This window comes from Desmodus rotundus, chromosome 11 (genome assembly GCF_022682495.2).
Source record: "Desmodus rotundus isolate HL8 chromosome 11, HLdesRot8A.1, whole genome shotgun sequence".
Classification (NCBI taxonomy): Eukaryota; Metazoa; Chordata; class Mammalia; order Chiroptera; family Phyllostomidae; genus Desmodus; species Desmodus rotundus.
Window position 1 is genome coordinate 21,199,993 of NC_071397.1, and position 27,924 is coordinate 21,227,916.

Sequence of the window (27,924 nt, forward strand, 5' to 3'; positions counted from 1 at the left end):
ACAGTACAAAGAAGAAAATAGTGTAGAACAATAATTTAACAGCTAAGGATCAATTCAATAGTGATCCTTAAAATAGGCTGAATGAAAGGTGAACCCATAGGATGCGGGGGAAAAGTAAGATGTCTATTTACATTTACATTCCATCTAAAAGGAGGAGCAGCAAATTTACCTTCATGAACATCTGCTACAGGTTGACGCTGTGCCTGTCCTTCAGTGCCATCCTCAGCGCCCTCTCATGCTCAGTGTCTGAGGTGACATGGGGACAGTGGGTGTCCCAACAGCTCCCAAACTCCTAGTCTGCTTTCAGCTCATGCTATAGACTGCAGGTTATTTATACCAACCTGGGTGACATTACATATTTTATCTCTTTCTCATTAAGCAATCTTTACAAAATATGGCTTATATAGATCCTTGCATTTTTTAAAAAAATCAACATGGATTGAAGATACAATGAAAGAAACAACTATGAAAATGGCAGAGATGACACTTCTGAAACAAGTCTTTCATCAGCCACTTCATGAGCTAAACCATGGTGGATCTAATCAGATATAAGAATTTGGCCAAAAAACTCATCAAAGACTAAGAATAGTATAGGAAATGTAGGAGTCAAATAACTTAAATGTATGACCCATGGGCATGAACTAAAGTGGGGGAATGTGGGTGGGAGAGGGTGCAGGGTGGATGGGAATAAAGGGGGGGAAATGGGACAACTAACAGCATAATAGCATAATCAATAACACATATTAAAAAATAATCAAACAGATGGACTGCAAGCCTAATTAGTAAAAAAGGGAAGCAAACAAACATATAACATTAATATCGAATGGAAAAACCACCAAAACAGGAAATTTTCAAAAACCATTAAGAGGCTCCTTTGCACAACTCTATGTAAATGCATTTGAAAATCTTGATGAAATAAACACATTTCTAGAAAAAAAAAATAGGTATGTACACCTATGTCAATGTCGTTAAAGATAAATTTCACTCCAAGATTATACTGAGCCTTGAGAAATTAGTTAATAATAATGTGCAAATAATAACTTCAAAGAAATTAATGTACACTCATTTGCAAGTGTTTGCTCAAAAACTTTTATTGATGGAAATATGCCACCAGAGAAGACTGACGGCACTGGCAGAGAAGGCGGATTCTAAGGAGTGTCATCAGACACGCAACAGCTCGGGCACTCGCAAATGCATTGTTGGGGGGCACCAGACCACCCATCTCACAGTGAAGCACAGGCATTTCAAAACACTTCGTTAAAAGGAATAGACAACTGCAGCTCATTACAATTTTTCTTGTTGCAAATATTTACAAGTTTTAAAGTGATCAAAATAAGGAAAACAACATCCTTTCCCAAACTCTCTTCATTTTCACAGGTCAACCTCCCTCCCCGTAACAGGGCACTTCCCGGGCCCTTCCACCCAGATTTGCTGCTGCAGGGACCAGACCTGAGATCTGGCCGGGCCCATCTACTTCTGCACTGACATAAAAAAACGATACCCTATTATTTGAAAAGGAGGTAGCAATACATAATAATTAGTAGTTTGGGTTTTTAAGACACAGCAGTCTACTCCATGACCCCGATTTTCTAATAATTAAGAACTGTTAATTAACAAGGAGACCCTTGGGCGGAGATGGCTCTAAGGCTGTGGCTGCTTAGGTAAGGAAACCCAAGTTTAAGCCTGTAAATGCCTCAAAGTTAGGAAACCAAAACGCTAAGGGCAAACTTCAACAGCAGCCAACCAGGCTTTAAGCTGTGGCCACCAAGTAAATTCCACTATGAAGGTCTCTCCTCCTAACCACTTCCGGTTTGGCACTGCCTGATTCAAATCCACTTTTGCTCAAACTCTCACAAATTTTAGTATGTTTATGTTTTGACAGTTCTGGTGTCTGAAGAGGAAACCAAAGTGGTCCCCCGACTGCCATCGCACCCCCCGGAGCAAGGAGGAACCAGCACAGGTACCTGCTGGGCCGTGGGAGCGCCTGCTTTCTGGAGCCGGGTCTCCCTCCGATCCCTGGTCCGCAGCCTCTGCATTCTGCGATTTCATACGGAATTGGAGCATTTCTCCTTCCGTCTGCGTCCGGAAACCAGCTGGGGTCGGACCGGTCCGGGGGTGGACAGGGTCCGGCACAGAAACTGGGCTGGGGTCAGTGTGAGGCCTTGGGTGAATGATACTTTGTTCCAAAGCTAAGCAACCAGGCTAACCTTCCCGAAGATCATCTTGAATTACCCTGGGCACAGTGGAGAGAACTTTTAACCTGGAACTGTTCACTAAATGAGGAGGCTACTACACAGACATGGCTCCAACGTCATGGTGGACTGTAGTCTATGTAAGCAAACCCAGAGCTAAGCCTGTAAATTCCTCAAGGTCACAAAATCAAACCGCTGGGGACAGACCTGCACAGCCTGTCAACCAAGCTTTAAAGCTGTAGCCCATCCGTAATTTCCTTCCTTTGCTTCTGCATTTTCTTTATACAAGTCTGTCTCTGAGCTCCTGTTAGTGGAGCAGTCCTAAGGATTTACGGTTTGGCGCTACCCGATTCCAGTCAATTTTTGCTCAAACAAACTCTTAAAAATTTTAATATGCCTAAGTTTCTCTCTTAACAGAACCAATCTTTACATTAAAATATTTAGAGCTGAGATTCATTTCAATGTCTTTTTTTTTTTTTTTTAAGGCAGGCAGGCAGGCAGGCAGGAAAAGAAAACATAAAAAGAAAAGGTAAAGGGCAGAAATGCAATTAGGAGTAGAGGCCTGTCTGCTGCCTTCACTGAAACTACAGGATTTTCTGAGTCAGCCTGAGGCTCCAGGATTAGTTCAAGATGAAACAGTGTGAGTGAGGCATCAGCGTTTGAAAAGCTACCCCTGAGGGCAACTGCTGATAACTAGGGGCAGTTCCTTAAGACTTCTCTGAAATATTTTAAACCACTTTTTTTTCCCCAAGAGATTATTTTATTACTAAAAAAAAAAAAAAAAAAAGCAAAACCCCTAGGTCTTTAACAGGGGTGGCATTCAAAAGGGCTGAGATAAAATCATTCCCTTAAATTTGTCTTTGAAGTAGAAACGGGATCACATGCAAAGCACCACAGGAATAACAACAATTTCAGCTGCCTTCTTGGGTGACATGCTTATAATCAAATGCATGCATCATAGCACATGTGATCTCTTGGGTTACAATTACCCTTTCCGTCAAGGCCACCACCTGAGACCCGTGCTTTCAGAGAGAAGGAATTACTATCACTTAAAAGTGGCACCTAATTTCTGTTAGTGGGAATTCCAGTCTCTTCTGCCCTGGCCTCCATGAAAAAGGCCAAGCAGGGAACACAGTACTTCTTCCCCTTGAACCTGAACATCACCGCTGCCATTTGCTGAAATAAAGTTACAGATTTATAGGGAAAGTCATGACCTGCCATGCCCAAAGTAACAATCTGCCACACTTGTAATTATATTTGATACCATTTTTATATTTAGGAAAATTCTATCATTTGCTTTTTAAAGGTACACAGGCCAGAAGACTAATACTATATTACTGTAATAAAATCAGCCACCCTGTCACATAGTTCCTGGTTTCAGTTTATGTTTTTTGGTGATTTATTTGTTTATTAACTGTTATCCCCTTGAATGAAAGAGGGCCAGCGCCCTGCAGCCTGAAGGGCACCGACTGGCTGGCACACAGTTGGCACTTATTAAATATATTGGTAGAATTAGTGGGTAATGTAATTTTATTGTATATTTATTATAATATCATATCCCTGCGATTGAAGTCCCCTGAGCTTAGCCTGTTACATTGTTAGTAAAAATACATCATACATATAAGCTTTAATTTAAACAAACAAAAAAACAAACAGAAAAAGTTCACTTTAAATAACCAGGTATTCCATATGTTCAAGTGAATATGTTTTATTAAATGCATACTAGTATCTTTCTATAGTGAGTATACATAATAAGTTAAAAGGTATATATTTATTAAATATAGATATAATACCAGAACATGATTATTTCAGATGAGAAATCAAAATAAACCCATTTTTAAGTATTTTTTTGGTCACTCCAAATTGATATTGCTCATAAAAAAATACACTGGTTTTTCCCTGGGGGAAAAAAATTAATTCCATAGCAATGTAGTTAAGGGACATGTTTTATTTCATAGCTTTCTGCAAGCAAAATTGCTTTGATACAAAATGAGTTTGATGATACAGGTGCTACTGTCCACTCAAGCAAAAGAAAACCTCACATGTATATGAATGCACTTTATAATTATATTCTTACAGTATAATAGGTCTAACATCCAGGACACCTCTGGCCTCATGGGAAGCGATGGCACAGAAATGTGTAGGGTTCTTGAACATCAGGGCACGGGCAAGTGCTTACAGCGACCACCTAGGAGTTCTCCGTCAGACACAGCTTGAGTAACTGTGCAGATGTGTTTATCGTTTTGCCCTCCGGCTTTTGGTTTATATTTAAATCATATCAAAATACATCCCTTGTGTGTGTGTGTCTGCATTTCAGAGTGTCCACGAAAGCAAGAGGAAGGCATGAGGTATCCTTAACGTTAGCTACCGACGGAGGGCTGTGGCTTACATGAGAGGGTGAGGACTTACCTGCAGGTACAGGAAGTGATTTTAGTGTGTACTTGAGACGCACAGTGCAGAAACGTTAGTGCATGTTAAACTCTATCTTCCCCTCACATAGGACGTGACTTTAACCCCAGAGCATCCGACAAAAAAATTATACAGGTAAAATAAAAAGACAAATACACAAATAAGGCCATCTGCAGAATTTTAAACTCACCTCTTGCAATATTTCACAATAATTTCTACATCATATTTTACATCTTTCAAACTTAAATAATAAATGCTCAAGGAAGGGTCTTGGTGGAACCAATTGCACTATCTCTTTGAGGATTTGTCCAATTTACTGGCAGGTGACTTCCTCTGGGGGGTGGGGATTTTGGAAGGCTTGGCTGTGGATGGCCGAGAACTTGCTCGGGGCGAAGGCCTGTGTGTCTGGGGGACAGTCTCCACGTCTGAGCACACAGACTGGATCTCTGAAATGTCAAAGTCTGATGCGTCGCTGCCACGGCGGCTGCTGGCCCTGCTCCCGGCCTTGCTTCCAGCTCGGCTTCCTGGTCGGCTGGGAGTCTTTTTGGGATCTGTGGAGAAAGGGCAGAGGTGGGTTCCCCTTATCACTGGGTCGATCTGCAACAGACTCCTGCAACCTAATACCCCCTTGGTCTCAGCGATTTCTCTTGACACCTTGTAGGCACTCAGAAAATACTTTGTATTCGTGGCCTCTCTCCGTTCCACAAAGGTAGGGAGGCCTCACTCTAAGTAGACACAATATAGAAAAAGTTAGGTTTACAAACGAAATCGAGGTTTGGGCTCATCCTGCTTAAAACAGGATTCCATTTATTACAGACAGATAGAAGAAAACAGCTACAGTTAAAGGCTGTCCTTTCCAAAGTTTAGTGTGTATACCCAGATGTGTGCAGTGCAAAACGAAACAAACTCTTAGGTGCAAGTTTAGCCCAAGGAGAAGTCATTGAAAGCATACTGGAATTTAAAAGACTTGAAACTTTAAAGAAGCTTCATGCTTGTTGGGCCCAGAACCCCAGGTTCTGGGGTTATATGAGAAATATGAGAAGTGCTGGTTTAAGGCCCATTATGGCTGGGTTTTTCTAGCCACCTGAACTAGAGCCCAGTACATTTTCCAAGTAGACAGAAGAACCAAGACTTTGCAGCTAAAACAGGGTAGGATACTCTCATAGTTTTTCTTCTGTTCTCATCTTTCTCTGGTACTTTCCAAAAGGGATTTTCTAATTACTTATCCCATGACTCATCTATCCCCTACCTTGGGGGGAGGGCTGAGGCTTTGTGTCATTTCAAAAGAATACAGTATGGCATCATCAACTCATAATTTCTTCCCAACGAGGAGGTAAGTAAGGGGACTTTCATCTTCAGAACATACCGCGAAAGCCATTAAAGAAAGAAATTCACCACACTCACCAGCAAACTGTGTTCGGACTCTGGCGGCTGCAGTTGTTATCAAGCCACTGTCTTCCCCAGAGTGGAAGCCTTTCCCTGACAAATATCCCGGAAGGCGGAGCTTGCTGCCTTGTATAGGTGTTCCCTGTATTCAATCAGTGAAAGGACATTTCAAGATACGGCTCGTGTTCCGTCCCATAACAGCAACTACACTTCACAGGCGGCTGCAAACCCTCCACTAGACCTCTCCAGCGAGGCGTGGGGTTCCACTTGCTTGTCTCCACTAACTTCTCACACTCTCCCTGAATTCAAAGGGAACCTTCCAAAGAAAATGGACTCATGTTGAAGAGAAACACAAAAACAGAGATCCCCGAAGGACGGCAAGGAAAAAAAGACGAATTCAACTGTGAGTACTTGAGTGTCTCCCAGTCTGTTAGTACATGCCACAGAGTTACAGAGCAGTCTGGTGCCATGATGCTGGCTGCCTGGCACAGGGAGAACACGGGGCCCTGAGAACCCGTGCTCGGGTATCTGCTGTGGCACAGCCTGTGGGAAACCAGGCAAAACTAAATCATCAGAAACAGAACGGTAAGCAAGTAAAGCCCAGAGAGCCATAATTTAAACACATTAATTGCAAGAAAAGTGACGTGTTGTAATAACTTGCTACAATGCCACTTCGCCTCTTGGCTCTACCGCCTTCTCTGGCCCTCACACACACCATACCTAGGCAATGCTTGGGGACAGTTCTTTTAAAATTCTTACAGGAGTTCACGGAGACTGTCTAAGGCAATCGCAACTATGAAATTTTATCGTAAGTCTAAAACCACGGCACTTTTTTTATAGCTCGCTACAACGTTTTGACAATTCTCCCGAAGTGAAGAACAACAGCAACAACAAATCCCCTAACAAGTGTAGGGATTCGCATAAAGTCACAGTCAGGGAGTTATCTGGAAGAAGTGAAATTATGTGTGTCTTAACCAAATTAACTGTTCCTTTATTAAGTAGTCTTAAATGTTTAAGAAAGCATATGTAAGACCTTTTGATACAGTGGGGTTACAAATTTGTAACATTAACATAATATCCATAATTGATTTACATATGTATTCTATACATACATTTCAATATAGAATTTCTATATTTGTATGCATGTAATATACTTAAGCTTTCAAAGCATGTTCACACGTATGACCACAATTAATCTCCCCGCTCATCTAATCACAACTTTCTTGACAAATGGGAAAAATGAGGCCGAGGAGAGGGGTGGTTTTCCCAAGATCTGACTACTCTGATCCAGTTAAACTCCTAACTAAGAATCCCGGGAATCCGTGAGGCAGCGAGGACCCACGATGATAAAATATCACTCAAGGTAGCAGAATTCATTACCATGACACACCCGAATCATTCTGCTCAGAACACCTTGGGTGCTTCGATTTTCTCGTTTTAAGCCCTACGTTTAAAGGCCCTTCCATTAAAGCACACTGCTGTTGTGTTTGGTTGGTTGGTTTTCCTCTGATCGGGCTACTTGGAATAAGACACAGTTTTCTGCTAGTCAAAATAGCACACGTAGACTTTAATTTTGGGGACTCTCTACTTTCTAAAAATTTGAACCAACATAGCAGCTCTAAATATTTTTAAATGTCACGTTGCTTGAGGTTCCTCAAACTGTTCTCAGTTTTTTGCACTACAGACCCAGCGCGAGTGACGGGCGTCTCTGGATGTCGCGTGTGGACGGGTGTGATGTGCAACAGCCTCATCTCTCACTTGAGGGAAGGGGTGGGAACGAGGGGCTGGGGGAGTGGGGAAGGGCTGAAGAATGACTGATTCTGTCCCGTTTCCACCCCTATCATTAATGCTATTTCCACCTGCGGCATGAGGGTAATACAATTTTTCTCTGCCTGCCTGTTACCACTGATTGGAGGATGAAATACTAGATAAGAAGGTCTTACGAAGAGCACAGAGGGCTTTCTAAAGCCACTTACCACTTTTATACCTGGATCCTGGCCTTGGACATGAAATACCTCCTTTAAGTACAGAAGAGCTATTTAGGGATCCCCCCTTAATTATTATTATTATTTTTGATGTACTCAATAACTGATAATCTTTATTTTAGGACCTGATTAAAGTCACAAAAGACAGAACCTCTTTACACGAATACAAACAAAGTATTAAATGGATCACCCAATGAGATGCTGGTTTCTTTGGTCTATAAACAAAAAACACAGGAGATACACTAAAAGAACTGATGCACTTGTTAAAGGGCAGACTCACAAAGAATGAAAAGCACTACAGCCCGTTATCATAGCCCATATGAGTAGCCCTGCGAGCTCATGGCTGGCCTCTTCATGCTTAGTAGTTCTGAAATACATTTAAAGTATCAGAGTCTATCTGGTCATTTCTTCTTGAGCAGTTGCCTAAATTATTAAATAGATAATTTTATGTTGTGAATAACATGTCCCCCTTAATTACTGTGATTCTTGTTAATCAAACATGTGCTTATTTGGTGCCTATGTTTGTGATTTTTCAGAGAATTTCCTTTAGGTTGACTTACAATTGAATGTAAATGATCTATGTGTTAATCTTGGCAAATTTTATATCACCTAAATATCTTATCCCCATATATCATGCCGTATTAAAAGCTAGAGCTTCCTTGAATGATAATAGCCATTAAAGTCTAATAAATATACATACCTTTTGAAAATGGCACATAACTTTTTACATACCTAAGCTCCCAATCCCCTCTAATAATTCAAGGCTTACTGTTCTTGGGCAGAAATAAATGTAACAAAACATTCAGAAAGACCTTGGCTATAGCAAACACTTGGTGAAAGTTCTTTTAATTGAAGTGATTTCTCTTGCAAACGACACTGCCTCTCATTCTCACCTAAAGGGCTTGGTCGTACTTCTTATGCTTAGAAGCAATAGCAGACCATCAGCTCTAAAAGAAACTTTCCTTCAGTCTGGATATAATCTCCTGCATTTTACTCTCCCATGACAGAAAAGTAATATTAAGTGTGAGTAAGATGACAAAAAAACAAAGGAGGTACAGCGCTTGCAGGTGTGACCATGTGAAGCTGACCTTGTTAAAGGAGCAAAAACTGTCTTTACTGTTAACCAGTTACTCTCATGCCTTCCAAGACTTTCTGGGTTGATAGTTATTTTACAGAAGTCAATTAAAAAGACGTAGCATTATCTAAAGCACATATATTAAGGGAGAGGTAAAGCAATGTTAGTGGGTGACAGTTTCAATTAAAGAAGGCTGTTAGACTAGAAGCCGGGGCCTTACGATACCTCTGCAGACGGCACGGAAAAGTCTGAGCACTCTGCTGGCTTACAAGGAGTTGACATTTTGCTGTTTGTCAACCACGGTTTACCGTAATTGCGTGTTAAAGGATGGAGAATCTGTATGGAACAACGGCAAATCAAATGTAAAGGAGAGCAGATCAAAAAGGAAGCCACAGAAAAAAGATACTCATCGCCAAGACTCACATTTCAAAGTAAGAATAACAATAACTAAAAATACATGAAAAGATCTGATGGCAAATCATACACACCAAAAAATGAATGAAGCTTTACAAAGAAAAAACAATCTGAAAAGTAACCAAAGCAGCACATACAGAGACAGTCTCTCTAGAGGCTATAAGGCAAAAACATATATTAAAAAAAAAAAAAAATCCTTCATTTGCCACATTGTGAGAAGAAACACAAATGGAGAAAGCTCACAAATTCTAGGGTCCTAAAGCACTGAGAAGTATACTCAAGACTTTGATTGCGTGGGGGGAGGAAACATTTCCGCCCCAAGTCCTACCTTGGGTGTGCTGGTGGCGGGGACCTGCGGGGAGGCCGCCTGGCCGGCCTGACTGGACACGGATGTTGACCGGTTGGGCGAAGCTCCTCTCGACGAAGGCCGCGATCTTCGGCCCCGGGGTCGGAAAGCAGCCATACCCTGACTGGCACCGTCCGCCAAGATGAACTTCTCCCGAAGCTCCATGTTCGTCCTTCCTTTAGCTGGATTGCGTAATGTACAACAGGGCGCACAAACAGAAGAGGAAGGAAAAAAAGAGGCGCTCAATCCTTTATGGGGTGAACAACTACCTGGCACCACACATTTCTCTGAGGATTTGAAGTACATCTTTTTGCCATGCCAACCCCAACTCAGCACAACAAAAAGGTAAATGCATTCCTTTACAATGCATTCCTTTTGGATACAAGTAAGTTTGGGAAAGGAAAAAAAAAAAAGTGTTTATTCTAACACTAGACACCAGCCAGAATAACCACTATTAAAGAAAGAATCAGCATGAAAATGGAAAGCTCATGCTAAAATATGGTTAATCCACCAGCTACTGATGCCCACGTGGGCTCGTTCCCCCTTCCGCACACTGAGAAGACAAGCCAGGGAAGCAGGGACTGTGTCTTTTGCATGTACTGCTAAGGCCAGGAGAATGCCAGTATTTTAATAACGTTGGGATTAATTAAACAATAGAATTACACAGAATGACAGATGGCTTGTTAATCACGATGACAACATATAAACTTTCAAGTTTTCGTTTAAAGGAGGCGGCTAGTATTTTTATGTTATGCCTAGAAAAGCTCTGTTTTACCAACATGCAATAACAAACACCAGACCCGAGGATCTGTGAGGTGATCAGTGCGGCGACACCGTACAAACACATGTGCACACGGAGAACGCCCCACAAGAACCCAACAAGCAATGTGTTAGCACGTGTTCGATCACTTACATAGCACCTACGTTTGCACCACACCGCAAGTGTGTGAAACTGTCCGAATTTAAACTTGGAAGCACCAGCTCAGTTGGATGTGACTTAAGCCATACGCAATGGATGAAGCGTGTTATTTTCAAACACATAATTAAAGCAAGAATGTAAAAGTAGGAAAGAGCAAAGGTAAGAGAGGAGAGGCAAAGAGAGGGGTTGCCAACCTATAGTAGGCTGAGTAGTAGTAATTGAAGAGTTTGATTCCGAACGTAACATTTTACTCCCATGATGATGAACTAGAAAAAATGACACAGGATACTGATCACATTAAAGAACACTGTTAGCAGGAGAAGAAACAAAGTACAGCAGTTGAATACGCAAAGGGTGCTCACATCCGGCCTGGAGCGCACAATTTAGAAGAAGAGTTGAATTAGGAAAAGCATTCAAAGGTTGGACTAAAGAAAAATGTACTTGGAAGATGTTGCCATAGCCACGCTAACTTTGCTAAGCAAACTAACAGAACACTGCATGTTCTAACTTTGTTTCATAAACAGAGCTACATTACCTTAGGCTGCATTAGTTTCAAAGTATAAAACAAAAAGGGACTTCTGTTATTTCACTGCTTTTTGTGGTTGGGTCTTTGACTTGCAGAGAGCAGAGCTCCCGAGTATGGTTGCATAGCAATCCCCCGTGAGGCCTTCTCAGAGAGGCTGCTGACTGCACAGGGACTCACTCCGCTATACCACCTGTGTATTCAGTCAGATGCCAGCATTGACCCCTGGCTGGTGTGGCTCAGCGGAGTGAATGCTGGCCTGTTAATCAAAAGGTCACAGGTTGGATCCCCAGTCAGGGCACCTGCCTGGGTTGCGGGCCAGGTCTCCAGTTGGGGGCATGTGACACTCTCACACATGGATGTTTCTCTCCCTCTCTTCCTCCCTCCCTTCCCCTCTCTCTAAAAATAAATTTAAAAGACCTGAACAAAACAAAACAAAACAAACAAACAAAAAATAACAGATGCCAGCCCCGAAACAAAGAGGCCCACAGAGGACCCCCTACTTGGGAGCCTAATAGTGCCGCTCAGACATTTGTTGTTGTTTACTTGTTTAAAAGGATTAAAATGAGTTCGCAGGTTTAAGAAGAGCACAAAAATCTTACTGTTTTTGCAGAGAAAAATGGGCCTTTTTTGTAAATGAGACTAAGACCATGTGTAAAGTAAATCAATTAAAAATTCAAAAATTGATAACAGGTTCTGAAACAATTAGGAAAATTAAAAGCTAACCCGGGGCTCTTAGGCTGTAGACGTGGTGAGAACGATTATAGTCTATGTTTATATTTTTAACGCCCCAATCTGTCGCTTCAAAGTTAAGAGTCAAGCTAGCAGTTCTTATTTTTTCAATCTTTAAGTATTACTTTCCTCACCATCCCCTAATTTCACAAAAACTTTCACTTTTAAACTTTTACTATCCAGTACCTTCAGTCTTCATCACCTCAACTTTCTTTCTTCCTACTTTGCTATTTAATGACAGATGAAATCCTTTGCCTGGTTGGTGTCATTGCTCATTTTGAAAACTGTAGAAGGGATCATCTCATAAAGAAGATCAAGTCTAGTATTTCTTGCCTACCAGTCTCATGTTTATCCAGAGAAGTAAAAGAAGCAACGAGAAGAACATGTTTTACATGGCTGCCACAAGTTCTCTGGAACTCTCAGGCTGGCAGACCAATGTGAAACACTCACTATAGTAATAAATGGCCAAAACTGTGTCCAAGTATGTCATTGATGCCGGAGACGAATACAAAGTTGATGTATTTTCATGGTGTTATCATCTTGACATAAGTATGTCCTTACCCCTGCAAGGATCATTTTTCACTAAGAACTCATCAAGTGCCATCCATCCACCTCCAACACGAACCATCACGGTACTTCGCAGGATCCGAACGAGCCGCAGTTGCTGGGAGTCTCCAAACTGTGAAGATGAAGAAAGAAGAACCTCTAATTGTCAATAGCCATTCAAAACTAAAGGGTGGTGGCTAATCTGCAGTAGCTTAAGCAACCAACTTGAATGTTTTGCTTAGTTCACAGCGATTAGTAAAATCTCAGAAACAGGGGTTTGTAATGGTCTGCGTTAGACTGCTGCATGCTGATTTAGCCCAAAGGAAAGTTTGAAAAACGATAACAAAGGTTATCAAGTATAACATGACAGATTTCTTCTACAAATGACTTTTCTCTCTTAGGACATTAATAAGTAATAACATTAGTAAGGCAGTGATTAAAAATGTTTCTAGAAATTAAAAACAGCCACGAAAATAAGCATTGGCCCACTTGCCCAGGGTTTATACAAAATAAAATGATTCTTAAGATTTAAGAAAATCTGATTTTTCTTCATTAAACCTTCCTTTTACACTAAAACTTTGTCATTGAACTCTGTGGCGGGGGGGGGGGGGGTCTTCATAAACTCTCAGGGAGGTAAAATAGTAAATGAATATGACCAATAAAAATTTCACAGTCAAATAAAATTTCTGCATCATTAATAATCTGGTAAACCAATTTGTTAAAGACCGGATTAATGTGCCACTTTACATTGCTGTAACATTAGAAGAGTCTCTGGCACATTACTGATGCAGCCTTCCAATCGGAAAGGCTTTCTCCTAAAGCTGTTTGCGCCGTACTGCGGACAGTAACAAGCAGTCGTTTTTCCCTTGCCCTCTCAATGGGTCTCCAATCACTTGGATATGCCGTAAATTCGGCAAGTCCGGAACAAATGTCTAGACTAGACGGAGGTTCTCGTCATAAGGTTTATTTGTTTTGAAAGCCCATGAGAAATAATTTCATACTTTTAAATCATTTCTAATAGGCTCATGTCCAACTCATAAAAAGCACCATATTGAATTTCACGGTTGCCAACCCAGCAGATACCATAGCAAAATGAACAGTCAATTAAACATAAATAGCTTCCTTTTTTAGGGGAAGGGAAATACTATTGTGACTTTGACTATTTGCCTGGGCTTATGATAGATAAAAACAGAAAAATTTAAGTAGAAACAACCTGCTCCTTTTCAATAAGCTTTATCGCTGAGTTTCAGGAAGCGAACCCTAGCACAAAGCCCACCTCCAAGACCCCGAAACTCAGAAGAACCTGTCAAGCATGGAAAAGGCACTGGCCGCAACTACTGCGTTTTACATCGAACCTTTTACCCTGCTATTTCTAAGTCCATTTTTTAGCCTTGACATTTAAACTTTCCTACAATTGAGCCTGTTCCTGAAATGTAATCAAAGTGTAAAAATCAAAATATATTTTGTTAGAAAAAAACTGGTGCTGCTAATAAGCAAAGGGAAAGGAGGGGATTTAAAGAAAATTACCCTTAAGTAACCAGATAATTAGACCAGACACTTTTGGTCCAAGATGACATTCAAAACAAAAGTTTTAAGGAACTAATTGAAATACGTTATAGAAATGAAATTTCAATTCCAATAAATATGAATGATTTTAGAATTTATTTTCAGAAGGCATTATCTAGACAACTAGCATTATCTTCAGAATTTCCCTAATTTTCCCAAGAGCCAAATTGTGAGACCAGAAAAAATAGACTAATTCTGTTCTTTGTGCTTTCGATGAAGAAAACTTCTCGAGGTATTTTATCCTTTCTAAAAATAAAAGATGCTACACCTCAATTGCTATCCCAAATAATGTATTACAACAAATAGAAGTTTTAAAAACAACTCTTCAAAGTAACTGGTCTATTTGAAACAATTAGGTGATGGAATAAATGGGGATCATAGCTAATTTGAAGTTTAAGATACAATGTGGGCTTAAAAACTGAGAAGCAGAGTAATGACTAACATGATGTGGTCAGGTGCTATACATAGCACAGTACACAACTCCTGTCCTTTAAATCAAAGCATGATTGCTCTTATCTGTCGATCTAAAGTTCTGATCATGTGCAGCGCCACTGCGCCGTTTATGCCGACTCAAATGTGAGGTCAAAATGGCATAAAACGTGACTGTAAGATTTTTGTAAGTCACACAAGATACATTTCCTCAAAAGGAATTACAACATTCAAAACTTTCAGGGTTAAAGTTTCTACCCACAGGATGCAAAGCCCTACACTAATGATTTAGAACAAATGGACCACAGTTGCTTTGGGGAGAACACGTTCCTTGAGGCTGAGTGCCACGGAGACCTCTCAGGACTCTGTCTGTGTGTCCCTGCCTGATGCGATGCTCCTCTAGCTTCTGCCTACACACGTCCTCGGTGGGGAACCCCAGAGAAGCCATGTGCGGATGTGTGTTCCAATGAGTGCTGGAATAAAATATATGCTAATAGTATTTATCAAAAATGGGAACTGAAAATTGCATTTGTAATGCTGTAACCAACCAAGCTACAGTTCATTATCTGGTTTGCTTAAAAGTAATCTCCTCATTTGAGACACGAGGCAAAAAGGAGTCCTGGATCAAGGACCCTTATAGCGTCTACAGAAACACCACGCCAACCAACGATGTAGTAGCTAGGGGGGCAGCATGGGGAAGATTGGCCATGGCAAGCTTTCATGACTATGAATTAAAGTTGAAAAAAAAATCATTGGGAACTTGAGAATACATTCCACTGAATTATACCTGATTTCCCAGGAAGAACTGATAAAAAAATGAAAAATGGAAGAAAGATATAATTAGTTCAACAGGAAAGTTTCTATACGGCTCTAGAACACACACACACTTCACACGCAGGGTTTCCAGATACTGCATCGAGGTCAGAGGTGTGCAAGTATCCACCTGCAAACCCGATAACCAGAGCATTTCGATGCATTTTTAAAAAAAATCCTTGGGTTGCAAACTTAAGTTAAAAATTCAAATATTTAGATGACTATCTTAAAATGTGGAGACATAAAAATGAGTAGTTTTTCATTTTTAAGTAATATACTGTATTAGGGACATCCAGTACATTTCCTATCTAGGTCCTACATGGAAGAGATGTTCAAAGTGGACAGAGTGATGCAGTCACACTCATCTTCAAGTAATCGTTCTGAGGAAGGTGAACCAAGCTATCGAGGTTTTGAATAAAAGGAAAAATTATGGCACAAGTGGAAAACACTGCCTCTTTTCCATTTTATAAAAATTAGTCAACATTTTTAACTTTGTGATTCTGGCTTGGAATAGCTTTGTTATTGGAAATACGAAAACTTACCTCTAATCATTCTAAAGTACGTTACAAAGTAATATGAAGCAACGCTTATATTTCAAATATAAGAAATGTGTTTTCCTGTGAATATTTTTCTTTTTAAAAGTAGTGTACAGGTTGTACATGTCAAAGATATGTCCTTATATACAAAATGCAGGCTATGTTTATATAATTTAAAATGAAAGTTAGAAATTCATATACCATTAAATTTTGATATAAGGTAAAAATAAGTAACTAGCACTCCCAGAAAACAATGCAGACCAAATTATAAACCAATCTCAATTTAAAAGAACTACAAAGTTATTTTGAAAACTTACCCTGTATTTGTTGTCTCCGATCTGTTCAACTTGAAATCGTTTTGCACACTTACACTTAGCTACCTGCCTCGTCACCTGCCAAAAACAATGATGACATACCCACTTTAATGTTAGTATTACACAGTGAATCCTTAAAACCTCGACACCTGCTAAACATGAAAATGACAGAGCGGCATGAGTTGTGCATGATGTCCTGGCCAGAACACACCGCAGTGTTGTTGGTGTGGGTAGCGGAAAGATAACGAGTACCTCGTCTTCAATTTTGTCAGCATCAGTGACAGGTTTATACGCGTCTTTATTGGGGTGGAGGGCGGCCACAAATTCATAGTAGTCAATGTACCCATCGCCGTCCCTGTCAAAGATGTCTGCCACTGCGCTCATCTCCAGGCGACTGGTTGGGAACTCTGAAATTTTCAAAACAGCAGCACAGTGTGACTGAGACGTAATTGACAAAATGGCAAAATATTTAAAATGCAGTGTAACGATTTCATATATGTATTTCCTCCCATCTTTCACCTCACTGTCTTTTGTGTGAGGGAGAATGTTTAAGGACACCAGTCTCTTAGCACGTTTTGATTACACGATACAGTGTTATCAACTACAGTCACCATGTTACTCATCAGAGCTCATTCATCTTAACAACTGAAAGTATCCCCTTTTTTTTTTTTTAAAGATGTTATTTATTTATTTTTAGTTAGAGGGAGGGAGAATGAAAAGGAGAGAAACATCAACATGCAGTTGCCTCTCATGTGCCCCCACTGGGGACCTGGCCCTCAACTCAGGCATGTGCCCTGTTGGAATTGAACCAGCGACCCTTTGGTTTGCAGGCCAGCACTCAACCACTGAGCCACACCAGCCAGGTCTGAAAGTTTGCATCCCTTTACCAACCTCTTCTATTTCCCCCTGGCCATGGCAACCACTCCTCTTCTCTGTTTTTGTGAGTTTGACTTTGTATTTAGATTCTACATATCAGTAATAACTAAGATACTATCAGTATCAGCCACATAATAGTCCAGGTTAAAGTATGTAAGACCTGCTACTTACTGTAACATTTTATAAAAAAGACTGAAATCTTTAAAAAATAGTAAGTGGTGTAACTGAAGTCTGCCTTAAGACATTCTTTGATGTACATTTTAATTTTAATGTGGCCGATTAAATTATCCGGGTCATCAAATGTATTAAAATCCTTTTTAAAAAACTGATTTATATAATAACAAAGAAAACCACTATATAGGTGACCTAAATTTATCTTCAATTACTATTAGGGTAAATCATTTGAAATTGCTGTTTTTTCCAGGTTGAAAACTGTTTAATGTTAGCAAATTTCAAATGGTTCAACTACCACTCTACTTAAGGAATAATTTATGTGAAATTTATTTTAAGAATGATTTCCAGTGACGTGAGCCAGACACATCACATACACATGCCGAACCACCACACAGGAGGATGGCACGCACCTTCAGAAGTTTACACTACAGAGTTCTGATTTCCTACTGATGATGGTGTTAGACCAGAGTGTCAATCCAAATGAGACAGAGACTGACTTGCTGATTTCCCACTGTGCCAAGCAACACAGACAATCTAAGAATCAAATATCACTGAGTTTATTATACTAATGAGGACACGCTTCAGTGGTGTGAGGCATCTATCTGTGATGACACAATTATTAAAGTGTGCCTGAATCCACAGCCATAAATTTTACTTCTTTTGAGAGTGGTGATTTCATAGCCAAGTTTAAAGGTGAAGCTTTATGGGCAACACAAGTTTACTAGCCCCACAATTTTAAACTGTGCTTATTTTCTTTAAAAATTATATCAGTTTCAGCCACTTCTCTTGGGACTTACTTGAGGAAAGAATGCCATCAATAAATTCTTGTCGGGTTATTTTCCCATCCTGATCTTTGTCAATTCTCCTGAAAAAGTCCATCACCCGAGATTTCTTGTGATTCATCCATCGCATGTATTTTTTGCGCCAGATATCAAAATCAAAATTGGCAAATTCCCTCAGCTGAAAAGGGCAAAAGATATTTTGGTTGAGTTAATGTTTTGCTCAAGTCATATGAACAAAGTTACTTTTAATGAGCCTCTAGTAAGGACATCTTTCCTACTTCAAAAGAAGGTATAACCTTGCAAAGGGGAAACTAGAAAATTTTTTTCTGTAAAGTTTATTTCATTCTTGTCACGGTGGCCACTCTGGTTTTTCTTTACAAATACAGGAAAAAATAAAACTCCCCCACAAAAGTCAAACTGAAAATTTTTGATAGTGCCAAAACCGCAAAGGTGGCGGTGTGCCCTAATGTGACACCACTAGTCAGTGCCACACCCACTGGGGAGCAGCCCCTGCCCACCGGCACCATGCAACTCCTCACTCTCTGCCATTGCCGCTCTCACTCCCCTAGCCTGCCAACAACTTCCCAATTTCACCATCTGAGACTCTAAATCTCAGATCAAAGAATGAATATAATGAAAATAACCTGAATTGTAAATGGTTATATTTGCCACTTAATACCACCAAGCAAAGGCATGTCAAGCTAGATCTTTTCTTGACTTAGCTTCTGCTTATGTTGAAATGTATTAGTTTTTCATTTTACTGCTTCCCTAAATCCCAGTTCTATATACCAGGGGTTCCCGCCTCACAAAAACATACATACTTAGAATTAATTTTAGAAGTAAAACATGCATTCAAATAGCAAGAGTTTGCTTAAGTATTATCAGAAAAGTTGAAAAGTCAAGATTCTGGCGATGTGTTATGGTGAACAGAGCAAGGGACAATACGGTGCTGAATGTATGTGTGAGTTTTCTAACCTCCTCCAGTCTGTCCAAGGCGTCGTTAAGCTTCCTCCTCCTTTCCAGTGCGAGGAGCCAGACTTGCTGCCATTTGCTCATCAATAAGTTGACCCTGGGATTCTTGGTTTCAATTTGTGTCTGTGACCCAGATGGATATAAGCTTGATGCTGGGAAGCGTTTTCCTGTTAAAATATAACTTCAGTTATGTTGGCAGTTCCCAGCTTCTGGAATCAACTTAATTACCTAGCATTACAAACAGAAATGCCCTATTTAGATGATGCCTAATGAATGTCAAGATGCAAATCTGTTTTATGTATTAAGGATCATATACTTTTCATATAAATTAGAGAAATATACCTTAACAGGTACATTTAAATACTGAAAAGCTCTCTCAATAAATGTACGCTTAGAACATTTTCTAGCTTAAAACTCATGCCATTTCAACAAGAATGGAGTATACTGTGATCCGCCTCTTTGTTCAGGCATGATAAAAGCAATCTCCCAGGGTAGTAAGAGTAGCTTAGAATCAGTTACATAAGCCCTTCTCAGAGAATAAGGCTGAAAGGAGGGCAGGTGAGGGTAGGCGAGGGCAAGAGACACTGGGCATTCATTAGAGTCAGAGCGGGGTACTCCACGACGCCCATCAAATGGGGAACACGGACCTGGACGAAAGCTAGGACCCCACACACACTTCCACACAGTCTCCCACCACAACTTACTGGCTTACTGATGCTTTCTCCCTCTTTCTGGCCACTTTTCACAAGTTTCTACAACTTCACAGAACGATGATCTCAACACATTTTTCTCACCTAACTAAACAGTTAAATGGGGCCCAGAGGAATTACTGGCCTAAGGTCACGTGGGAAGTTGCTGTCTGGCTGGGACTTGCCCAGAATTCCTAACTCACATAGGGCTCTACACATATCAGAATATCAATAGCTAGTCTTTATTGAGCATTTAACTATATGCCAGAAAGTATGCTAAGTGCTTCATGAGTGTTAGCTTATTTAATCCTCACCAAAGTCCACTGAGATTATAATTATCCCCTTGTACACAAAACTGAGGCTCAGAGAGAAAGAGGGGAGGGAGGGAAGGAGAGAGAGAGAGAGAGGGAGAATTTGAGTAACTTGTCCAGGGTTACATTTCCAGTTGGGGAGTGGCAAGGGTAGCCAAGGGGTCTGTCTCCAGAGCTCTGCAAGTTTGTTACCTTGCCTCCTTGTGAAATACAGTAACTACAACAGATTGGAAAACGTTTTTTAAATTATGGCACCATTCAGAAATATACAAAATATATGATATAAATTGTGCTTCTTTTGAATCATCTCCAAGCTGGCTATTGGTTTTTTAATGTCACTTCATGGGGTCAAGGTAGCCTGAAGTCATGTGAACATGGAAAAAATCTATCAGACTGCTGGTCACTGCTAAACAGTTAGGTCACAGCTTCCCCCAGGTCACGGCCACTTCTGTTACTTTCCACTCTCAGGTTCTTTATATACTAGATGCAAAATGAGACAATTCAAAGGGGCTGATGATTTCTGTTCTTGATGCATATTTTTCAATTTCTTCTAGCTAATCGAAAGGATACGCTTCAAGCCAATCCACTTACATATTGTGACCTGAACATATCTTTTTATTTTTAAATAAGCTGCTATAAAATGTACGCCCACATGTTCTTTCAAGAAAACTTTCTATGAGAGAGAACTCACGTAGAATCACCACTTGCCCCAAAATTTCAAGCAATAAATCAAAACAAAATAAAAACAACTTCCGTGCTTAACCATCTTCATTTTAAAGAAACTGGCCCCTGCTTACTGCCGGCTCGCCCCTTATCCAGGACCGGAATGTGGGACTGCAGCGCGGAGGGATCGGCTGTTCTCCTCTTGTAGGTCTTGGTAACTTTATCCACATCTGGTTGCTTTCTGGTCATTTCTTCCATGAAGGTCTGAAATGAAAGAAATTATGTCAATTACATACGAGTATATTGGAGAAAGCCACCCGCAGAAATGAACTAAAAACAAAAGGAAAAAAAAAGACCATGCTATTGTTTCTGAAAAACAAACTATCAAGTTTTATCTTTACGAGATATAAATCAAAACCATCATAACATATGCATTTACTAATTTCTAAAGAATACAAAATGTTATAGCTGGTAAGTAATTATGGCATCAGAAAGGTAATTGGTTTTCACTTGAACACCACACCTGAGGGCAGCTGGATGAGTCACATAACCTGTCTGGGCAGCAGCCAGGGTCCAGGGTCCAGCCTCTTCCTAAAGGATCTTAAAGTCAGCATTTGTCTGCAAAGAAACTACTAACTGGGGTGGTCCCTAAGACTCTTCTGTGGCACATTTCACCTACACACTGAAAATAATTTAAGATGGCTGTGACATACAGTGACAAAAAGCATCCACATTAAATGTGGATATAGTTTAAATATTTTTGTCAATGAATGAGCTTTGCCAAGGAAGATAAAAGTTGTTCAGGTTAAAGTTTATATTTAAAAGGTTCAACTAGCTGGACATTTCTTATCTCCTTAGGCTTATTATTATTGTTAACTATATTGTTGATTTTATATACATATATATATATATATTACATTACTATTACAAGTATTCCTATATCTGGATATTTGGCAAAGGCAGAGACTGTGGTGAACAGCAATGAGGAAAGGAGGAGGCAGGTGAAAGGGCAAAGTGATACATTTCTGGAATATTTTTCACACCAGAAAACTCTGCTCACTTTAACACCTCTGATCACAGGGAACATGGCCTGAGACAGCACAGGGCCACAGCAGACACCACTGCTTCTATTTTTATTACAATATAATAGCAATGTTAACACTTTAACCAACTAAGCTGACTCAATGTTTCCCTTTGTAAATGTAAATTAAACAAGCAAGCAAATGAGAGCTAGTGTGACACCCATCATTTCAGAGTTTAAAACAGGCAGGACATACAGGAGAAATAATCTCTTTCAACCAAAACGATACAGCTATGTATTTGGAGTACTGATGGTGGTCATCTCGGAAGACGTTCAGCAGCAAACCGTAGGAAATGCAAACAGGGAGCAATAAAACAAGGGAGGGTGAGCTGGCCCAGACAGAGTGCAGGATGACGGGGGAGAGAGCTGAGGGTAAGATGTAAGGCGAGCAGCCACTTAGAAAGCTTGGAGAGGTGGGGTGGGAGCCCATCTGAGACAGTGCCACGCAGCTGTAACTTCACGGACACCAAAAAGGAAAGAGTTTTGGGAAGATACCAGTGAAAGAGGAGAGACCATCACAATTCAGTAGCTGCAGAGAAAAGTGGTAAGGCAGTGGTAGAACTAGAAACCCAGCTGGAAGGAGTTGAGTGTGTTTGAGGAAGGGAAGGTACTATGCACAAAGCAATCTTCTGGGCACTAGAGCGGTGCAAGAAAGAAACTATCGGAGAAGACCGGGGGTAAGAATGACATTTATTTTACCTGGTGTTCTGCGATAAGGGCTTTCACCTCTTCAATTTCCTGGGGGATGGCTTCTTTGTCCTTCTCGCTAAGTGTAGTTTCAGCCCACTGCAACCACGTCAGCAAAGCTTCCAACAACTCCTGCTTGGCAATGAGCCCTGCCAGAGCACCTGCTAATCTCTGCTGATGTTGCTTCGCCCAGGCCAGCACCTGTTTGAGAAACAGAAATTTCTCTGAATTCCTTCCACCTTGGTGAGTAATTTAACTGATGTAAAATACACAAAATTTAAATGTAAATTAGGATCGTCTTGGGCTAGAAGTCTTTCTAGATCCCCTCGGTGGTGCCAACACCCAGCTTGCGGAGGACATGGGAGCCCTCTATGATGGCCATCACCTTCGGAAGGTGACAGGTGGACATCAATAGCCCAGGCTTCCTTTTGCTTTCTAACATACATTCGAATATGCATTCTCTGAAGGATCAAGTAAGCTTACTCCACGTAAAAGAGAGTAGAAATAAAAATAGCTAAGATCTTAAATACAGAATTAATTCAATTAGTGTATGAAATTCATTCTACAAACATATTATGCTTCTGTGAAATACTATTCAACTACTGGATTATTCAACAGACACAATGTGGAAGTGAGGCAGTTATCCAGTGTAGCAAGTATTTGCCTTTTCATGTTTCAGGGGCATGGCTACAAAATTCCTTCGAGTGTTTAAAGAAAAGTGGACTGCCCTGACTGGTGTGGCTCAGTTGGTTGGAACGTCATCCCGTAAACTAGAAGGTTGAAGGTTCGATTCCCAGTCAGGGTACATACCTAAGTTGAAAGGTGGCCAGTTGATGTTTATCTCCCATACAGATTTTTATCCACCCCCCCTTCACCTCTCTCTAAAAATCAGTAAGCATGTTCTCAGGTATGGATCAAAAAAATCTGGAAGGAAGGAAGCAGGGAGGGAGGAGAGAAGGAAGGGAGGGAAGGAAGGAGGGAAGGAGGGAAAGAGAGAGGAAGGAAGGGAAAGAAGGAAGGATGGGCTTCAGAGACAGGTGATACATACAGGAAGGGCATTTTAAAGAACACTTCTCTCTGCAGAGCCCTCACGTTGCCATGGCTGTAAGTGCTCCTTAATTGCTGCAGTTCTCATACCCCCTGACCGTCGGAGCTACTGCTGCTCTGAAGATGACCTGAGCCACACTGACCTCCTCGAACCTGGCCCGGATGATCGTTATCCAGTGCTTGATGGTGGTGATGGAATCGGGGTGGCAGATGGCCAAAACGGCATCCCCCATGCTGGTCGCTTTATTGAGTGCAGCTCGTTTTTCTTCCAGTTTCTTCATGAATTCCTACAGCAGAAACAAAGAGTTCAATTAGCTGTTGGCACTGGCTGAAAACAAAACTCCAGTGACATTCATTTGACTGTCAGAGTTAAACAAATAAACAAGAACTTCAACTGGTTTATTCGCAGCTGGCAATAATCCACGAATTGGGGAGTTAAAGGAGGAGAAGGCCTGAAAGTAGGAAATAAATACAGGGTCCAGCACAAATAATGTCCCTTTTTATTACCAAATCTTTTATTACAAAGTCATAAGCACATAATTCTGTAATGTAACGATATCTCACTCAAGCATACTATATGACATTTTAGGTGAGATGTTCAAATTAAAACTATAAATTATTACACCCATGTTATTACCTTACCAACCACACTCAAGCAGGCCTTACTTCTGCCAGACCCTGTACTTTCTAACATGTATTTTAAAAAAATTATAGGATAGCACCCCATGCTTTACAAAATATATTAGACAAGAAATATTCTCTCCTAATTTTTTATAATTATATTATTAATGGAGAGTAGGATTGGGAGAGACAGTATTACCAAAGATAGAAATAATATTGATTGAAACAAAACAATCTAACAAGACAAAGAGGTCAGTATTTCAAACAGCATTCACTGTGTCAGGAAAGATAGGAATATGTTTCCAAACAAGTGCCAAGCAAGAGAGAGAGCTGGACAAGGCACTACAGAAGGCTGAGGGTGTGGGAGAGATGGCACAAATGTCCAGCCAGGAAGGAGGCAGGCGGAGGCTGGAGGGAGTGGGCCAGACAGCAGGCCAGCTGTGTGAGAACTGTCCCTCTCATTCAAAGGCTAATAAGAGCCATTCTCTGCCCCAGCAGGATGGATAAGCCTCAAAACATCTAGAACTATATCCACAGATACATGAATCATTGAACTCTGCAAGTATCATTAAAAAATGAGGACCTTTACCTCAAAATAGCTGATATGCCTCCAAAGCCACACACTGAATTTCCAGCATCCATAGACACCCCGGTCTATCTGGACCCCCACACTAAGAGGGATTCCTGGAGCCCTGGCTGGTGTAGCTCAGTGGATTGAGCAAAGGCTGCGAACCAAAGGGCTGCTGGTTCAATTCCCAGTCTAGGGCACTTGCCTGGGTTAGGTCCTTAGTTGGGGGCGTGTGAGAGGCAACTACACATTGATGTTACTTTCCCTCTCTTTCTCTTTCCCTTCCCCTCTCTCTAAAAATAAATTTTAAAAAATCTTTAAAAAAGGAAAAAAAAGAATGATTCCTTGATCACTGAGTGTCAGGGGGTCCCAGAGGCTGCAAACACAGCTGACACTCATGCCCTGTGACCAGGGGCGGTCATCTGAAACTAGGTGTTGACTACAGAGTCTGGTGACCTTGTGAACCTGCAAGAAGCGGCTCTGTCATGTGCCTCCTACTTGAGGTTGGCTATGCTAACATAATTTGTCTACATACTCATCTACCAGAGTCTAAGGTCCACAAGATCAAAAGACTGTGTCTTATTCAATTTTGCGTCTTTGTGATTGAATAAATGCTTTTTGACCTTTTATTTACACATTTTTACTGTTGTGGAGTCAAGGCTCAATTAATAATATACTCCACTAACAAGACCTACTTTTTTAAATATCATGACCCACTTCTAAAAATATTGTAATTTCCCCCAATGTATGTCCTCTTAAATGAAAGAAAAAAAAAACTTTGCTAGGAAGGGGAATCCACAGGTCAACAACAGCTGTGCTTTTCCAGAGGATGGCTGATCTGATGTACTTTTAATCCCTTATAACACCTGGAAGAGCCTGGTGCTGCGGAACACTGGGAACTGGCTGTCAACTTCCCACTGTGTTCTCTGCTCTTCCATTGTCACCTGAGAGCTACTTTAGCAGTGTGTGCTCACATGGGAACACACGCCGTTTTTAGAGAGTTTTAGAGAGTATATTTAGAGAGTGAAATACACTGAGCAGTCTCCACTCCTGGGGCTGATACTCTGTTTTGTTTTGTTGTGTTTCCTACTGGTGAAATGTGTGAAGGGAAGCAGAGGAACTGAAAAAGAATAAATAATGTTACTGTGAAATATCTTTACTAAGAAGCTGTTTATAAAATTACGTGTTATTTAAATAGCTTGTGCTATTTAAAAAATTTTAAAGGTAATTACAGTAAGTCCTCATTTAACATTGTCAATAGATTCTGCAACTTTAAGTGAAACGACACAACGAAACTGATTTTGTCATAGGCTAACTGATACAAACAAAAGTTAAGTTCCTATAGCATCTCATCAATATTGTAACAAAATGACATTACTGGAGGACCTACTATTTTTATAAAAGCCATTACCACTGCCCTGGATACCTGCCTCCTGGTGATTCCGGGGACTTTCTGGTCCTGCTGTGCAGGTGGTGAGACCACAAGTGGACTCATTTCTGTGGGGGGATCGATCTGAACCCTGGGCTGTGAGGGGCTCCTCTGAGACCCAGGCCGGAGCAGGTCAGGGTACCAGTCAGCCTACAGTCACATAATACAGGGTCTGGCACAAATGACGCCCCTTTTTATTATAAAATCTTTTATTACAAAGTCGTAAGCATGTAATTCTTTAACATTACAATGTCACACTCAAGCACACCATATGACATTTTAAGTGAAATGTTCAAATTAAAACTGTAAGTTATTACACCCACATTATTACCCTAACAACCACACTCAAGCAGGTGCTACTTCTGCCAGACCCTGTATAACCTGGATTTTCAAAATATGGGACTGAATAAAATATTTACAATAAATTTGATGTGACTTTCCTACTCTTACATTCTAGCTTCAACTTTACATGGTGTTGAGAAGGAAGCACTTCATTCCTCCAGATAATGTCATGCCGGATCACATCACTCTCCTTGGTGACAAGGCAGTGTTTCATTGCCGTAGGTCACAGAACCCGTCATTGAGAGAGCATTGTAATTAAAGTAAGAAGACTCCATAGATGATGTAATCCATGCTACACTGGCATTACTGATGTATTTCTAACTTGACCTTGAAAGACGAGGTTACTCAGCGGTCAAACAGATCCTTTCGAGTTAACAGGAACCCTGACAGCAATACTATGCTGAGTGTTAGCAGTGCAAGTTCCTGATGCTTAGAGTCAAGGCTTTAAAAAGAATCTATTAAGATCTCTCTGAACCACTCTCTTTAGGGTTCTGCTATTTCAATGCATTATCACAAGAAACACCTTGATTTGAAACTCAATGGCCAGATTTTTACTTACTTAATAATATTCGTACTTATATAATTCATTTATCAACTTATAACTTATACTATAGTTACTTCTCAGAAGAATTTAAGGTGGCTCTTGATTAAAAAGCAAATTGGCAAAGGCTTAAAAATAAAATTTGAACACCAATTATTAAATTACTTGCTTGTCTTATAAGTCAAAGTTATTAATTTATAATTCTAATGGTACAACTATGCCAAACTACTTATTAAGGAAGTTTTACCTTTGAAATGCACATAAAAGTGCAACAAAATTGGCCAATTTTGGTCGGAAGCCAAATAACCCCTAGAAAAATCAATGAGCTTCCTAAAGATAGGAAACCAAGTGACTAATTTTAGAATACCCATCTTCTTTTTTTTTTTTTTTCTAGTTTGGATGTTTCTTAATTTTTAAAATTTTTATTGTTGTTCCATTGCAGTTGTCCCCGTTTTCCCCATTGTTCTCCCCTGCACTGCCCACCCCCCACATTCAACCCTCCCCCGCACTGTCCTTATCCAGGGGTCCTTTATATACATGTTCCTCAACCGGAAGAACAACCAACTTCGTTATAAAGAAAACGTAAGAAGCCACCTACACATACCTGTGTAAAGGTGCACAAGGACACACCTATGCAAGCAATGAGAACACAGGTAAATTCTCCAATGTACCAGATCTTTAATTAGTGCTCAAGAAGGAAAATATTCAGCAGTTGATATTTGCAGTCACAAGTCTGTTTTCTTTACTTTGTTTAATTTTCTCACTTAGTTTTACTTAGCATTTACGTAACTCACTTTATGCTGCTCAATGAGTGTCCGCAGGGCATCCTCATCGTCCGGGAGAACTCCATGGAAACGCAGGGTTTGCTCCGCCTCCGCCAGCCACTCCAAGAGGGCGTGCACCACCGAGTGAAACTCCTCCGCCTGAAGGGCCACACACGCGCACCCCACACACGA

At 40.6% G+C, this 27,924-nt stretch overlaps 1 protein-coding gene across 14 annotated transcripts in view; it reads right to left on the reverse strand.

Annotated features, from left to right (window-relative positions):
* Positions 1 to 1,065: 1,065 nt before the first annotated feature.
* DST (dystonin) overlaps positions 1,066 to 27,924 on the reverse strand; it is a 422,554-nt gene continuing 395,695 nt past the window's right edge. For 7 of the 14 annotated variants that reach the window (XM_053913661.2, XM_053913654.2, XM_053913662.2 and 4 more), the window contains 15 exons: positions 27,763 to 27,891; positions 23,611 to 23,754; positions 22,433 to 22,621; positions 20,787 to 20,916; positions 18,993 to 19,156; positions 18,033 to 18,195; positions 16,438 to 16,592; positions 16,189 to 16,263; positions 15,310 to 15,327; positions 12,543 to 12,660; positions 10,921 to 10,992; positions 9,790 to 9,989; positions 9,273 to 9,383; positions 6,006 to 6,129; positions 1,066 to 5,152 (listed from right to left, as the gene is read on the reverse strand). In XM_053913661.2, coding sequence (XP_053769636.1) covers positions 4,890 to 5,152; positions 6,006 to 6,129; positions 9,273 to 9,383; positions 9,790 to 9,989; positions 10,921 to 10,992; positions 12,543 to 12,660; positions 15,310 to 15,327; positions 16,189 to 16,263; positions 16,438 to 16,592; positions 18,033 to 18,195; positions 18,993 to 19,156; positions 20,787 to 20,916; positions 22,433 to 22,621; positions 23,611 to 23,754; positions 27,763 to 27,891 — 2,055 coding nt within the window. In that variant the 3' untranslated portion in view covers positions 1,066 to 4,889. The remainder of the gene's footprint in view (positions 5,153 to 6,005; positions 6,130 to 9,272; positions 9,384 to 9,789; positions 9,990 to 10,920; positions 10,993 to 12,542; positions 12,661 to 15,309; positions 15,328 to 16,188; positions 16,264 to 16,437; positions 16,593 to 18,032; positions 18,196 to 18,992; positions 19,157 to 20,786; positions 20,917 to 22,432; positions 22,622 to 23,610; positions 23,755 to 27,762; positions 27,892 to 27,924) is intronic. The other 7 variants (XM_053913656.2, XM_053913667.2, XM_053913668.2 and 4 more) reach the window with 4 other exon arrangements.